Source organism: Pongo abelii, chromosome 23 (assembly GCF_028885655.2).
Source record: "Pongo abelii isolate AG06213 chromosome 23, NHGRI_mPonAbe1-v2.0_pri, whole genome shotgun sequence".
Lineage (NCBI taxonomy): Eukaryota > Metazoa > Chordata > Mammalia > Primates > Hominidae > Pongo > Pongo abelii.
Genome location: NC_085929.1, coordinates 46,655,366 through 46,672,219, shown reverse-complemented (window position 1 = coordinate 46,672,219; position 16,854 = coordinate 46,655,366). Strand labels below are relative to the sequence as shown.

The 16,854-nt window shown below is 41.9% G+C and overlaps 1 protein-coding gene across 6 annotated transcripts in view; it reads right to left on the bottom strand.

Annotated features, from left to right (window-relative positions):
* The window catches only part of TNRC6B (trinucleotide repeat containing adaptor 6B), a 212,159-nt gene that overhangs the window by 141,770 nt on the left and 53,535 nt on the right, over positions 1-16,854 (bottom strand). Inside the window, exon 1 of one of the 6 annotated variants that reach the window (XM_054543499.2) lies at positions 9,236-9,653. The exons of 3 other annotated variants lie outside the window; for them this stretch is intronic. In XM_054543499.2, coding sequence (XP_054399474.1) covers positions 9,236-9,240 — 5 coding nt within the window. In that variant the 5' untranslated portion in view covers positions 9,241-9,653. Of the gene's footprint in view, positions 1-9,235; positions 9,654-16,854 lie in introns of those variants that run through there. 2 more of the 6 variants (XM_024239728.3, XM_024239731.3) reach the window with 2 other exon arrangements.

Sequence of the window (16,854 nt, the reverse complement as noted above, 5' to 3'; positions counted from 1 at the left end):
GGAATCTGTGCACTTTCAAAAAAGTTTGTCTCCTCACATTCAAAATTAGAGATTTGACCCTTCTAATTCTAAAAATTCCACTAGGATAAGCCAACATGTATTCTAAGAAACACTAATCCTGTGAAATGCTTTGCGATGGTGCTAAACCATTTTGGGTATTTTCAGAGTGCACATCCGCTGTAAAGTAGCCTATTTTACTTCACATAACCCTCCCTGTGCTGTCCAACAGAGTAGCCACACGTGGCTACTGTGCACCTGCAATGAGACTAGTGCCACTCAAACTGAATTTTTAACTGTATTTTAATTAATTTAAATCTAAAAACTGACACTTATTTCCATTGCTGGAAAACTTTTGTATTTTTGGAAAAACTTGGGTATGTGAATCTACTTTTCCATGAAAAAGTAGTAAGTTTTATGAAATCTAAAAGCAAATCAAGTATTTCCAATGAAAATTTTATGTTTGAACTGAAATGTGCTGTAAGCCTAAGATACACACCAGGTTTCAAAGTCTTGGTACAAAAAAATGTAAAACATTGTGTTAATATTTTAAAATCAATAACATGTTGAACTGACAATATTTTACATATATTCGGTTAAAGACGATATTATTGAAATTAATTTCATGTATTTCTTTTTATTTTTAATTTTTTATTTATTTTTTTTCGAGATGGAGTCTCATTCCGTCACCCAGGCTAGAGTTCAGTAGTGTGATCTCGGCACACTGCAACCTCAGCCTCCCAGGTTCAGGTTCAAGCAATTCCCCTGCATCAGCCTCCCAAGTAGCTGGGATTACAGGCATCCACCACCACGCCCAGCTAATTTTTGTATTTTTAGTAGAGATGGGGTTTCACCATGTTGGCCAGGATGGTCTTGATCTCCTGACCTCGTGATCCGCCCACTTCGGCCTCCCAAAGTGCTGGGATTACAGGCGTGAGCCACCGTGCCTGGACTGTTTTTACTTTTTTAATGTGACTCCTGGAAAATTTAAAATAACACACGTGGCTTGTATTCGGTTTCTACTGGGTGGTGCTGGCGTCATTGAATGATTCCCAAACCAACACTGGAACACCTCCCAACACCAGGTTCAGGAATGTTGCCATAACCAAATACTTTTCTTCCTGTGCAGCATTTGAACTGCTGACCACACCTGTGATCGAACAGTTCTTCCCTCATCTTCTGTGATGAGGAATGACTGTCCTACAGAGCCACCGTTCTTTTTACCCTTTCCCAGGTCCTCTTTCTCTTCCTGTCCTCAAGGTCTCATTCTCAGTTCTCTTTTCTATTCTTTACACTCCCACGGTGACCTCATCCTCTCCCTTAGCTTCGACTATCACTTCCACCACGGAGGCCTTCCAAGTCTTTATCTCCACTTCTGACCTCTTTCTCAAGCTGCAGATCCACACTGCCAGCTGCCTGCTAACCAGTTCCATTGCCAAGTCCCACCAAATTCTCCAGTTCAGTAAGTCTGACCTGGAATGCATCATCTTCCTTTTGGTTGAAGATTCCCATCATTCACCTTAAAAACCTGGTCCCCAGTCGCATGGCCATAGCCTTACAGCAGGACCTTTCATAACAGTCCTTTTATCCCCTAACTGGCCTGCCTGCCTCTCAATTCAGTGCCCCCCAACCAAGTCCTCCTCTGCACCACTGCCATATCAAAATTCTCACTGCACTGCCATCAAATTTTCAACAGGTCCCCACCGTCTACCATAGCAATACAAACTACTTAGCAGGCACTCAGCTCCTCTACATGTGTGCAACCTCCCCTCAATCCTCCCTGGACACACCTAGTCCTCCTCCACCTTCCTCTAGCTAATACAGCCTGCCCTGAGTCTACTCACCACCATTCTGCCCAATCTGTAGGGTTCCACTCAAATACAAAGTCCTTAAGAAAGCTTTCTCTGATCAACACAGTTAAAATCAGTGTCTCTCCTCCCTCAAACTCCTTTGGTACTTCTAATAATCACTATGGTAATGACAGTATATTGCCTTATCTTTATAAAATAGTATCCCCTTAATAGCACTGAACAGCACCTTGCACTGCATAGTACAGGTATGCCATCTTTGGACATCTTACCAAAGAAATCAACTTAAAAAGGAAAATCTTGCCAGGCGAGGTGGCTCACACCTGTCATCCCAGCACTTTGGGAGGCCAAGGTGGGCGGATCACGAGGTAAAGAGAACGAGACCATTTTGGCCAACATGGTGAAACCTCGTCTCTACTAAAAATACAAAAATTAGCTGGCCATGGTGGTGCCTGCCTGTAATCCCAGCTACTCGGGAGGCTGAGGCAGGAGAATCGCTTGAACCCGGGAGGCAGAGGTTTCAGTGAGCCAAGACTGCACCACTGCACTCCAGCCTGGCGAGCAAGACTCCGACTCAAAAAAAAAAAAAAAAAGGTAAATTTGGAACTACTGATAACTCTTAAGTCTTTATCTCCAGACCGGACTTGTAATTACTCCAGCCTTTCACCTGGATATCTCAGGATTCAATGATTCCAAAACTGATCTCATAATCTCAACCCCACACCTGTGCCTCATGTAAACGCACCCTAACTCAATGAATGGTGGCACCATTCCCGTAAGAAGCCAGCCAGAGACATAGGTGTTATTTTACATTTCTCCAACCCCGCCTTCTCATACCCAATGACCAACTCCTCCGAAATCTTTCTAAATGCCTCTGGAACTCATTCGTCCCCAACTCTGTTGTCAGTTCAGGCCACTATGACCTGAGATTACTACAGTATCATCTGGTCTTACGTGCAATGTCCCAGCCAGTTTCCACAACACACCAGAATCATCTTTCAAAAATCCAATCCGAACAAGTGACTTTCCCACTTAAAAACCCTTCAACTGTTCTCAGGAAAAAGACTTTCAAACGTAGCTTATACACTCTTCTGCATCTGGTCAAGGCTTAGTTTTTCAGCTTACCTCTCATTTCTCAGATTATTTCTTCCCTTCAGCACACGACACTCCAACCATGTCAAAGTACTCTCTATGCTGTTCCCCAAACATGCCAATGTCCACTAGTGCCCCGTGGTCTTTGCAGAAGCTGTTCTCTCTCTAGGTGTCCGTCCTTTGTAACCCCCAAACACCCTGAGCACCAGCCAGCCCCTTGCATCTATTCTCTAACTTCAGCAGTCGTGTCTGGAGAAAATCTTCACACTACTGCTAGGCTTGTACTTGTACTTATCAACACCTGGCATGTGAAAAGCACTCAGTAATTATTTGCAGAATGAATGAGTAAACAGATCATTTTCTAGGTTTTTTAAAAAACAAATTCCAACGTCAATAAATGAAAGCTATGTTTCTGTCACCTATATTAATTCAACAGCATTGTATAAAGTGGGCAATGGACCTAAATTTTCATTTTGCCCATTGAGTCAAAACTGGTTGTTGGGCACGGTGGCTCATGCCTGTAATCCCAGAACTTTGGGAGGCAGAGGCAGGTGAATCACAAGGTCAGGAGTTCGAGATCAGCCTGGCCAACTTGCTGAAACACTGTATCTACTAAAATATACAAAATATTAGCTGGGTGTAGTGGCGGGCGCCTGTAATCCCAGCTACTTGGGAGGCTGACGCAGAAGAATCACTTGAACCCAGGAGGCGGAGGTTGCAGTGAGCAAAGATCACGCCACTGCACTCCAGCCTGGGTGACAGAGTGACTCCATCTCATATTTAAAAAAAAAAACAAAACAAAAAAACCTAGTAATAATTTGGTCAAATAAACAGAATTTACATGTGTGGGCTCAGAATAATCACAATGAGGGAGAAAACGCTGTATTCAATGTTCTCCTTTGCCTTGTAAACTCTAAGACCAATTCATTTAAAATTGCTCAGAACCTTTTGATGCAAAGCACAAAATGTATGAAAAACAGCCAAGTAAACATGGATACAACACAGAGGCACAGCCTGAAGGAAACTGGAGAGTTATGAAGAGACGACATCAGACCACAGGAATGTAGGGACTTGAATAAAAAGAAAAGGCTCCGTGCTGCTCCTGTCCTTGTGCAGGCTAAAGCTCTGTGCAATCACTGCACAGGCTTCATGATCCTGGTAGCCACGAGAAAGAACAGAGCCATTCTGTGGGGCCATAAAAGCTTTTCTGGTTCATTCAACAAAGGGAGATACAGCAAAGGGGAAGGAAACACTTACTAAGCAACAAGACTAGGTGCCCAGCCCTCACATATAGCATTTCCTTTATGCGTCGCAACAATATATTATCCCCATTTTGCTGGTGAGGAAACGAGCCTACTGTCGTCACACAGTGAGTCCTGGTGACCTTATACTCACACATTTTCACTCAACATCTACTCCTGCCAAGCCCTGTTCTAGATGTTGGGGATACAACAGTGAGGAAAACAGATAAGGTCTCTGCTTTCAGGAAACCGGATAGTATTGTGGAGAGAGACGTACCATACACAAATAATTTCAGATGGTGATACAATTTAGAAGTGTTAAAAAAGTAAAATTGAAGGATGTGATAAAATAACTAGGAAGGCAATTCCAGGCTGCAAAGTTCTCAGAGATAATACCAAAGATAATTTTGAAGAGATAGTGCACAGAGCTAAAGACAATGTTTAATAAAGTGACTATCAAGTCAAACCTTCAATGAAGTCTCCAAAACTACCAGAAGCAAAAAATTACCACTCATTCCCTGATTATCAGAAAAGATAACTAAGGAGTTATCTCAGTCATAACCTAAAGCAGTAAGTTATATAGTTAGTCACCAGATGGCAAATATTTCCACATGAACCAAACTATTGAAGGCAATGGGCCAACCAAATTAATTCTTAGATGCCCCAGCACCTACATCAGTGCATAATAAATTACTGCTGGATAAATATATGATGGAAAGAAGAAAACAATGTTAAGATGTCACTGTCATGAGTTAAATAAATCCCTTTTCTGGCCAAGTGGCTTCAATTCACTCCACCCTACCCCCGACACCCGTCTTAATCATAAGAAGCAGGTGAGGAAAGTGGGATTAGAGTAAATCCACGAACAATACTGTACAGAGAAACAATTAGCATCTGCTGTCCCTCTCCCCAGCCACCAGACAGAAACAAGTTCCACTTAAAGAAGTCTAATATCTAAATAACTAAAAATTATTAAATGGGGTAATTATTTGGCTTTTTTTTTTTTTGAGACGGAGTCTCTCTATACTGCCCAGGATGGAGTGCAGTGGCACAATCTCGGCTCACTGCAACCTCCAACTCCTGGGTTCAAACAATTCTCCAGCCTCAGCCTCCCGAGTAGCTGGGATTACAGGCAGGCACCACCATCCTCGGCTAGTTTTTTTTGTATTTTTAGTAGAGACAGGGTTTCACCATATTGTTCAGGCTGGTCTCGAACTCCTGACCTCGTGATCCACCCACCTCGACCTCCCAAAGTGCTGGGATTACAGGCGTGAGCTACCGCGCCCGGCCGGCTTTTTTTTTTTTTTTTTTTCCCGAGACAGGGTCTCGCTGTTTCCTAGGATGGAATGCAGTGGCGCGATCTTGGCTCACTGTAGTGTCAACTTCACCGGCTCAAACTATCCTTTCACCTCTCAGCCTCCTGAGTAGTTGAGATGACAGGCGTGAGCAACCATGCCCAGCTAATTTTGTTTAAAATTTCTTGTAGGGACAGGGTTTTGCCATGTTGCCCAGGCTGGTCTCAAACTCCTGAGGCTCAAGCAATCAACCTGCCTGGGACTCCCAAAGTGCTGGAATCACAGGCGTGAGCCACTATGACTGGCCTATTTGGCTTCTTTAAGAAATTTTAAAATAAGACTCTCCTAATGCAGATACTCAGATACTTCTGTAACCAGGAACTTGCTCTGAATGTTGCACGTAAACTGCCAAGTTGTGACGATCTGTTTACCAATAATGCTGACCTGGTACTCCTTGAGGAAAGGGACAAAGTACATTCATCTATCTGCATTGCCTCAGGGCCGTGTCCAGCTTAAACTGCAGATGATCAATGATTATATGATCTGAGTTATAAAAATTAAAATCTCTCCAAACTTTTCAGTCATGGGGCAGCTGGGTAGGGTGAGGACCACCCTTATTCCTCAGGGTGGTCCTCAATAGCCAGAGCTGCTCAGCCTGCTCTGCAGAACCTGAAGGTCTCGTCATCGCATAACACTCTTTCAGTGTCTCTTGTAGAGCTGAAGAGCTGGAGAAGCCTTAGAAGTCTCTGCTTCGATGTTCGGAAGTTTTTAAAGGACCATCCGAGTGGCCATACAGAATAACAAATGGCCATTCACAGCTGAAGAACAGAGCTGAGTTTGCACCATATATCAAAGATGCCAAAGCTTCCTTTTTGGGAACCAGATGGAATGACTGAAAAGCACTTTAAAATTGAGATACCACTTCTGATGAATGCTACCAATTTTTGTGATGTTTCAGTCATGAACCTGTGACATTTTTTTCTGAGACAGAGTAGTGTTGTGATATTATCACTAGTTGATCCAGCATTAGGAAATACAGATTGGTGGTGGTGGGGGGGCGGTTAATAGGGATTATATTCACTTTCTCCAATAAGAAACTTCCTCCGCATATGCCATCTCATTTTTAAAAAGTAAAACCACAATCTGCAAGTTCCAACACCCCTGGATACTGCTCTTCATAACATCGGCCACATCTTTAAAGTTTTTAAAGCTTCAATTCACAGTACTCACAGAAAGAAAACTTCAACAGAAGGCACAAATTAAATACTATCCATCTGCACACTTAATTGATTACTCATTTTCATTTCCTTCTGGATGACCATCGTGTTGGTGAGCCAGAAGGATTGGCTCTGCAGGATCTGAGATCCAAAATGGCAGTCGAGCTATCAACTTACCAGAACCATAATGCTTCCCATACGTGAAGCCAGGTCTTATTTATCTCACCTTTTAATTATCTGAGGGAAAAGAATATTTATAAAAAACATTTCAAAGAATCAAATGGCATTCATTGTATCATTCTCTGTTCTGCCTAAAACAGCAGGTACCCTGCTCTGGTTCCTCCTCTCTGCAAACTGAATTAACCTGCCATTCATATGTTTACACAGCCACAAAAACAAGCTAATGGCAAAACATGGAAAGCCTAGGTTTTTCTCTCCTCTTCATTAAGACCAACTTTAGGAAATAGGTGTAAAATGAATCATATAACAAGCAAAGCCCTAAAAAAGTGCTTTCATTTTCAGAAAAACAGCAACAAAAATCAGAGCTCTGATTTTCCTTTAGGTCTACCACAATGCAACACTCTCTATCACTAAGGTAATTTCTCTATCTTTTCCCTTTAAATTCAAGCCGTAAAAAAATTTAGAGACAACTTTGTTCTAGACTACCTCTTTAATGTAATGTTTCCAATCCTTCTTACACAAAAGCTGAATTTATATCATCAAAAAATTTACAGTGAATCTAAACAGTCACTTCTGTATTTATTACCATTACTAACATAACATTAATTTTTTAAAATAATAAAATCCTTGCTTGTTAGAGACAGAGGGCTTTAATTATCTTATGTATTCAAATGGAAAGTCTTTTTGTTAAATTAGCGTGAAAGTCCCTTCATCTACACACAATTGGCCCAAAGAAACAGGCCATTTTCAGCACAAGAGGCCAATCCATTTTAAGAGTGAATAAAGCTTTTGAAAGCACCACACACCCTCTTCCAGACTGTCAAATTTTCAAAATGGTCCAGCATTTTTTCCACTTTATCTTTTTTAACACTTTCAGGCCCAGTAAGCATCTCATAATTAGATTAATTAAAAAGGAAACAACAAAAAACACTGCTCCCTTCTGATCAAAATTATTCCATTTATGCTTAATTAGCTTTAATCCACGTCTACATATTTAATGATGGGGATATGACAATTCAACCATTTGCATATTTTAAATGCCTTTTCTAAACTATACTTTGTAACAGATTTAGAAGAACAGTCTCTTTCTCATGCCAATATGCCACAGCATAAATCAGGAGGATACAAATTAGGAAAAAAAAGAGAAAAGAAAACAAGGCCTCTCAGAGCCAGGGATATGCTCAGGGGGGTGGAGTAATTTACCCAGGGGTGGGGGCAATTTACCCGCCACATCACAAACTACAATCCTTTCAGCCCACCAGACCGAGAAGCATTACATCACACTCTCACAATGATAGGGGGAGGAGGCTCTGAGAAAGCAAGTTTTCAGCTTTCTTTCCTCCCTGCTCTCAGGCTTCTAGAATCCTGCATTAGGAGTAATGGAATTTAACTTCAGGCACTGCACCGCTTCAGGGGTTACTAACAATCACATAGACTGCTACTTATACATGTGACCCTAAATGACCACTTCGCAGTGGATACATGGCCGAAACAGGCAACCACACACACACACGATGAATTTATGCTGAAAAGCCCAGTTTTGCATCTGTGTAAAATTAAACAAAAATTTTATTTCGTGAGGAATGAAGAAGGCTAATACACAGGGAGAACTGATAAAGAATTTCCAATCGCGGTGAATAGCTGTTCATATCTTTAAAACACCATGTTTACAACATAGTCCTACCCTTTGGTTGAATCCACGATCAAAATAAAAGCGCATCTGGCTGCACATTTGAGAACACACACAGAGACCCAGTGCAAATGAGCGCGCGCAGAAAGGAGAGGGGTGAGCCACATATTGCTTGGGAGGTTTTCAAGCAGGGGAATCTACAAACCCCAAACCTCCTGGTGTTCACCCGCCCCCAACCTGATGTTTAAAATGTATTAGGTCTTACTTTAGGTTTTACATCTCTCTAGGAAGGAGGGCCCAGTTTAAAAAATAAAAAGATAGAAAAAGGCTTTCCCGTTCTAGGGCTTGCCCTCCCAGATCCTTTGTCGGCCTTAGCAGCCGAAAGAATGCAAACCCATTTATATTTATGCAAATTTTTGCAGCAGATTTAAGGGGGGAGGGGGAGGTCTGTGTTTTTAAAAACCTCTTTCTAAATAGCAAATTTCCAATTACTCGCAGCTTCATTTATTGCAAGATAGAAACGATGATGAAAAATCTGCATATACATTAAAAGTGCAATTAAATCACTTCAAAATCTAAATATTTTACCACGTCTTTTCCATTTCTAAAATGCCGAACCAAAGTACATCACGGGTCTGATTTACACAGATCCACGAAATGTCTGAAGCCAGTCTCCATGCTAGACAAATGTCGATTTGCAACACCACCAGTGAAAACGGTTAGACAAGATCCATATAAATCAATTGGTTTAAAAAAATTGAAAATATTTACCAACCTCATAAAGTGCAGCAGTGCTTAAATCCAGCAAATTGAGGCATACAAGGTAGAAATGGAAATGAAAAAAGGTCCAAAAAATGAATTCTTTTTGTCTATCTGTTTTTTTGTATTTTAAATATTCAGAAACCAGCAGAGACTCTGTCGGCCATTTTGGCTTGAACTAACTCTCTCTCACACACTCTCCCTCTTGCTCTCTCTCTCCCCCTCTGTCTCTAAAGGAAGCAGCTTTTTGTGACCTTCAAATAGAGGCAGATCATGTGACTTCGGGTAGGTTTGTCAATCAGGAAAGGGGAGGGAGCTGGAGCTGAGACTGCCTTAAAGGGGAAGCAGGCCTTTTCCACTCACTTTCATTTGTGAAATGCTGTTATCTCATACTCTCCGCCTACAGACACTGCATGTGAAAGTGGCAACAGCATAAGGGTAACAGATGAACAAAACAGAAAAACCTTTATTGGTTTATAGAAATATGCTCAGTTGCTAACGATTCTTACAGCTCCTGGATCTTCTCCTGGCTCGCTTGCTAGTTATTCTCTAGATGTTTGGGCAAGCACAGGCTGGCAAACTGCTCTGTAAAAGGGGCTGAAACACAGCTCTACCAAACAAGAGGCTTTAGTTTTGAAAGACTGAGGTGAAATATGGGGCACGACTGATCTCTAAGAAGCTCCTAAAATGTACAGAAAAAGACTGAAAGAAACGCACAAAAGTATAAACTGAACTGCAATTCAGAAAGGTTAAGTGACTTATCCCAAATCACACAGCTAAACAGCTGCAGAAGAGGGATTGGTTTCCCAATTCTGAACTCTACACTTATTGTTCTGCCTGTATGTGCGTTCAGTACCTCCTCCCCCAAACCCAAATAAAAACTATGCTTCAACATTGCAAACGGAGTTTTTCTGGGCTAGGGCAGGTCTGAGTCATCTTTAATCCCCTCCCCCACCGCAGGAGGCAGCTCTGCAGCTGAAGGAGACTAGGCACTAAATTAAAACCTACCTGGTTTCCACCACTCCTAATCCCTTCTCCTTCCCATATACATCTCCACTCCTACCCACTTAAGAAACCCAAGCTCGGTTTGCATCTCCAGCCCCGCGGCTCACAGGCTGTGTAACTTCAGTGCTAACAGCAAGTAAGTCCCTTACCCATCCTCCCACCCTGCCTGGCCTCCGTTTTCTCATTGGTAGCCTGCGGAGATTGGGCTTCCCTAGATGGTATCTTTGGTTTCTTTCACCTCTGAAACTCTGCACTTGGCTTCTTTGAGTAGTTCCGTTCATCTCTTCCTGGCCATCTCAAAAGTTCGCCTCCACCCTGGGAAGGCTTCTTGACCCTCGCAGTCCAGACCAGGCCCTCCTGTTAACACTCCCATAATATCCTTTACTGCTTCTTCAGAGCAATGGTCATAATTGCAATTTACGAAAGAATGTGCTTAACATTAGTCTTCCCCAGTAGACTGTAAACTGTGTAAGGAAAAACACCACGTCTTCACTGCTCTGTGAGTCTCCACACCAAACCCCACATAGGAGGTAAATAAATGAATAAATCAATGACTTGGACCCTATTCAGAAGGCTGGGCTGAGTAGGAGGAAATCTGCCACCTTAATATAAAAAATGTAGGGGAATGAAGGTCACATAGTTCCCAGAAACTCACATTCATCTATGTTTTAAGGATGGCTTCAGGAAAGAAAGTAACTAAAATGGTAAAAAGCGCATGAGGCCGGGCGCAGTGGCTCATGCCTGTAATCCCAGCACTTTGGGAGGCCGAGGCAGGCAGATCACCTGAGGTCGGGAGTTCGAGACCAGCCTGACCAGCATGGAGAAACCCCGTCTCTACTAAAAATACAAAATTAGCCAGCGTGGTGGCACATGCCTGTAATCCCAGCTACTAGGGAGGCTGAGCTCAGCAGGAGAATCGCTTGAACCCGGGAGGTGGAGGTTGCGGTGAGCCGAGATTGCGCCATTGCACTCCAGCCTGGGCAACAAGAGCAAAACTCCTTCTCAAAAAAAAAAAAAAAAAAAAAAAGAAGGCACATGAGAATGCCCTGTGACTATCGACTCCACCTATCTCTATAATCCAGAAAAGGGAGGATTCCCTAGTGTGCTTCTCCCATAAACTAGGCTGCCATGCCAGCCAGCAGACAGCTGACAGATTCTAGAAACCCGGCTTTCCTTGAAAAGGAACCTATGAATGCTTGTAAAATCCTACACACTTGTTGTCATCCTGGCTTCTGCGTCTTTATACAGTCTCCCACCTTTGCTCTTTCCACTCAGATATGAAGACAGGAAAGGAGCTGTTTCGTGGCAGGCAAAGGCCAATGCCTGGACAATCTGGCAGCCTGAATAGCTGTGGCTTAACAAGCTTCCACTGTCTTTGCCTAGCACTGAGTGAAATAGCCAGGCCCTGCACTGACAATTGAGATGCAGGAAAAAGCAGGAAACTCCTAGAATGGAAATTCTGATTATTTAGTCTATTTTTATCCTTCCAATACCTTCCAGATGAGTTACTGAAAGCCTACTTGCTTGTAGCAGGCTCGATTTGTAAAAATGTGTGGAGACTGAACATCCACCTTGTTTTAATTTGTGATGGACATGCTTTCTTTATGAAACTGAACTTTGCTAAGTCTCCATTCCCCGGTGTAGAATATTATTGTATACAAATGTTTATATGTGTTGCTTTGTAAGTGTTAAATAGCAAACTGTATGAAAAGTTTGGAAACAGAACAAACATATTTTAAATAAAATATTGGTTCTAATTTCAAATAATATGCTGAAAAAAAATATATATATATATTTTGAGACAGAGTCTTGCTCTGTCACCCAGGCTGGAGTGCAGTGGTACGATATCGGCTCACAGCAACCTCCACCTCCTAGGTTCAAGCAATTCTCCTGCCTCAGCCTCCTGAGTAGCTGGATTACAGGCACATGCCACCATGCCCAGATAATTTTTGTATTTTTAATACAGACAGGGTTTCACCACGTTGGCCAGGCTGGTCTCGAACTCCTGACCTCGTGATCTGCCTGCGTCAGCCTCCCAAAGTGCTGAGATTACAGGCATGAGGCACTGCGCCCGGCCACTGAATATTTTTTCCTTAACCTCCACATCATCTTTTCTATGCAATACCTCTAAATTTAATACAATTAGTCTAATCGTTTATCTAAAAGAAACAAGTGCAATAAGTACATTATTTCTCCCTTGTGTTTCCAGACATAATAGATTCTGTGATAGATTTATTATACTTTTTTCATATTAACAATTAGACAATATTTTAAAATTATATTATTGTGAGGTAAGGATACAAAGTAATAATTTTTTTTTTTTTTTTTGAGAGGGAGTCTCGCTCTGTCACCCAGGCTAGAGTGCAGTGGTGCTATCTTGGCTCACTGCAAGCTCCACCTCCCGGGTTCACGCCATTCTGCTGCCTCAGCCTCCCGAGTAGCTGGGACTACAGGTGCCTGCCACCACGCTCAGCTAATTTTTTTGTATTTTTAGTAGAGACGGGGTTTCACCGTGTTAGCCAGCATGGTCTCGATCTCCTGACCTCATGATCCGCCCGCCTGACTTCGTGATCCACCGGCCTCGGCCATAAAAATTATTTTCTAAAACTAAAAACGAGAACATTCAAATGACTGTTATCTTTCAAAGCTCGCACCTTTGGAGGTTACATACCATTCCTCAAAATATTTTTTATCAGAAAACAAGATTGGCCAGGCATGGTGGCTTATACCTGTAATCCCAGCACTTTGGGAGGCCAAGGTGGGTGGATCACTTGAGGCCAGGAGTTCGAGACCAGCCTGGCCAACATGGCAAAACCCCGTTTCTACTAAAAATAACAAAAATTAGCTGGGCATGGTGGCACACGCCTGTAGTCCCAACTACTCAGGAGGCTGAGGCTCAAGAATCACTTGAACCCAGAAGGTGGAGGCTGCAGGTTGCAGTGAGCTGCAGTGAGCGAGGTCGTGCCACTACCCTCCAGCTGGGGCAATAGAGCAAAACTCTGTCTCTTAACAAAAAAAGAAAAAGAAAAAAAAAGAAGGAGAAAACAAGATTGAAAAATAACTGAACTGAGTATTTAACTCAAAAATCTAGAAAAAGGCTGGGCGTGGTGGCTCACGCCTGTAATCACAGCACTCTGGGAGACTGAGCCAGGCAGATCACCTGAGGTCAGGAGTTCAAGACCAGCCTGGCCAACATGGTGAAAACTCAACTCAAAATACAAAATTTAGCTGGGCATGGTGGTACATGCTGGTAATCCCAGCTACTTGGGAGGCTAAGACAGGACAATTACTTGAACCTGGGAGATGGTGGTTGCAGTGAGCTAAGATCATGCCACTGCACCCTAGCCTGGACAACAGAATGAGATTCTGCCTCAAAAAAAAAAAAAAAAAAAAAAAAAAATATATATATATATATATATATATATATATATATATATATGTTCAAAAATCTAGAAAAAGAGTTAATAAACCCCAAAAATGAATAAATATAAAAGCAAGGCTGGCCATGGTGGTGGCTCATGCCTGTAATCCCAGCACTTTGGGAGGCCAAAGTTAGAGGATTACTTGAGCCCAAGAGTTTGAGACTGGGCAACAAACATAGTGAGATCTCGCCTCTACAAAAAAATAAAAAAAATCAGCCAGGCTTGGTGAGGTATGCCTGTGGTCCTAGCTACTCCAGAGGCTGAGGTGGGAGGATCACTTGAGCCTGGGAGGTCAAGGCTGCAGTGAGCTGAGATCATGCCACTGTACTCCAGCCTTGGTGACAGATATATATATAAATATCTGTTTTGTTGTTTTTGGCACAGATATAAAGTAACAGCCCCCCCCCCCCCCAAAAAAAGAGTAAACTAAATTAATAAAAACAAAAACTAGGCCAGGCGTGATGGCTCACACCTGTAATTCCAGCACTTTGGGAGGCCGAGGGTGGATCACGAGGTCAAGTGATGAAGACCATCCTGGCCAACATGGTGAAACCCAGTCTCTACTAGAAATACAAAAATTAGCCGGGCGTGGTGGTGCGCACCTGTAGTCCCAGCTACTCGGGAACCTGAGGCAGGAGAATTGCTTGAATCCGGGAGGCTGAGGTTGCAGTGAGCGGAGATCGCCAATAGAGCGAGACTCCAACTCAAAAAAACAAAAAAACAAAAAACAAAAAACAAAACCAAAAACTATTTTGTTTTAAAAAATTAAATAAATGTAGATAATTCTGTCAAAAATCTCATCAATTAAAAGAGAGAAGTCACAAACATTAGGGTTGAGAAAGAGGATATCATAACTGCAGATTTAGAGAAAATCTTTTAACTCACGCTAGAATTATATGTAACTTTACATAAATAAACTTGAAGATTAAATAAGATGGATGATAGTCAAAGAAAACAGAAGTTACCAAAATCAACTCAAGAAAAATTAGGGGAACAACCACCCATAGCAGAAATCTCTAAGATCTTCAAAGAATGAGCCACTAAAACAACAGCAAGCCCAATTTTCTAGGTGAATGCTATCTAACTCTTATTGAACAGATAGTCTCCACGTTATCCTTACTGTTCCAGGAGGTATAAGGATAAAAGGAAAAGCTTTCTACTTTCTTCCATGAGGCTAACATATTCCTGATATGCATTTGGACTAAGATGGTACAAAAAATAAAACTAAACTAATGTTCACTTGTGAAGACAGATGCAAAAATACTAAGTAAAATATTATCAGATAGAACTGAGTAGTTTTAAGAGAGTAATTCATTATGACCACATAGGCTTTACACCAACAATACTATACCAACAATACAAGGATGGTTAAATTACAACCATACAGGGACAGTTAAACTAGCTATTAACATTAATCTTCATTTGTTCAATAAATATGTACTAAGTACTTTCCCTATCAGACTCTGTGCTAAGTGCTAGGGATGCAGCAGTGAAGCAGAAGGTTCTCGTCCATATGGAGCTGACATCCTCACAGGAGAAGGAACTCACTGAGAAGGGAATAAGCAGTTTGACAGGATATAGAATAATTGAGAGAGGCTCACTTTAGATAAGGTGCACAGGGAAGGCTTTTCTCAGGAGCGACATCTAAGCTGAGTTGAAAAGCAGATGTTTAGGCCGGGCGTGATGGCTCACGCCTGTAATCCCAGAACTTTGGGAGGCCAAGGCAGGCGGATCTCTTGAGGTCAGGGGTTCGAGGCCAGCCTGGCCAACATGGTGAAACCCCCATCTCTACTAAAAATACCAAAAAAAAAAAAAAATTATCTGGGCATGGTGGTGCGCCTGTAATCCCAGCTACTTGGAAGGCTGAGGTTAAAAGAATCACCTGAACCCAGGAGGCGGAGGCTGCAGAGAGCTGAGATCGCGCTACTGCACTCCAGCCTGGGCAACAGAGAGAGACTCCATCAAAAAAAAAAAAAAAAAGAAAGAAAGAGAAAAGAGAAAGAAAAGCAAATGAGTGGTCAATAAACAAGAGAAATGATCAGGAGGCTAGGACCTGTAAGCAGGGGATAGAGGCATGAAATGAATCTCAAGAGGTAGGAAGAGCTAGATCATACTAAGTCCTTCAGTCCACAGTAAAGATTTCACTTTTGGAATAGTGGAAAGTCACAAAAGAGTTTTCAGCACGAAAACCAAACAGCGCCATTTTATCCATTAGTTGCTTTCCACTGAATGCCTAGGGTCCATAAGCTTTTCAGAGACTTAGAAAAATGTTTGGGATCTAAAAAAAAAAATACAAGTTCAAAATACAAACGAAAAATTTTGACCACAAAAATTAATAAATGCTTAAATGTCCTTTATAACCACTCAGCAGTCCCATTCATTGTTAAATTTAGCATTTATGGCCGGGTGCGGTGGCTCACACCTGCCACTTTGGGAGGCCGAGGCAGGCGGATCACAAGGTCAGGAGATCGAGACCATGCTGGCTAACACAGTGAAACCCCATCTCTACTAAAAATACAAAAAATTAGCCAGGCGTGGTAGCATGCACCTATAGTCTCAGCTACTCAGGAGGCTGAGGCAGGAGAATCGCTTGAATCCGGGAAGCGGAGGTTGCAGTGAGCCGAGATCGCGCCACTGCACTCCAGCCTGGGTGACAGAGCGAGACTCCGTCTCAAAAAAAAAAAAAAAGAAAAAGAAAAAAATTAGCATTTATAAAATGTTCATCACATTTGAAAACAATTCTCACTTTGCAAAAATTCCTATACATATATATACACATACATATATAGATACATGTATGTGTATATATATACAGCTATATAGGTGTATATGTCATATATAGGTATATATGTATATATACACACATATATGTACATATATAGGTATATATGCATATATACACATATATGTACATATATAGGTATATATGTATATATGTGTGTATATATATATTCCTAACGTGAGTATGCCAAGGACCCTTGTAGGTCTTAAAACCACTTTGGTAGAGATACAATCAGATTTGTATTTCTAGAAGCTCTTCCTGGTTTCTGTATGGAGAATACACTACCAAGGATCAAGAGAAGCAGGAAGAAAAGTCGGAAAGCCACTGTGGCCATCTAGGTGAGAGAGGGTGGCTAGAGCCAGCTGGGCAGCGAAGGTGGAGAAAAGTATGTAAGTACACAGTATATTTTGAAGGTAGAAGTGATTC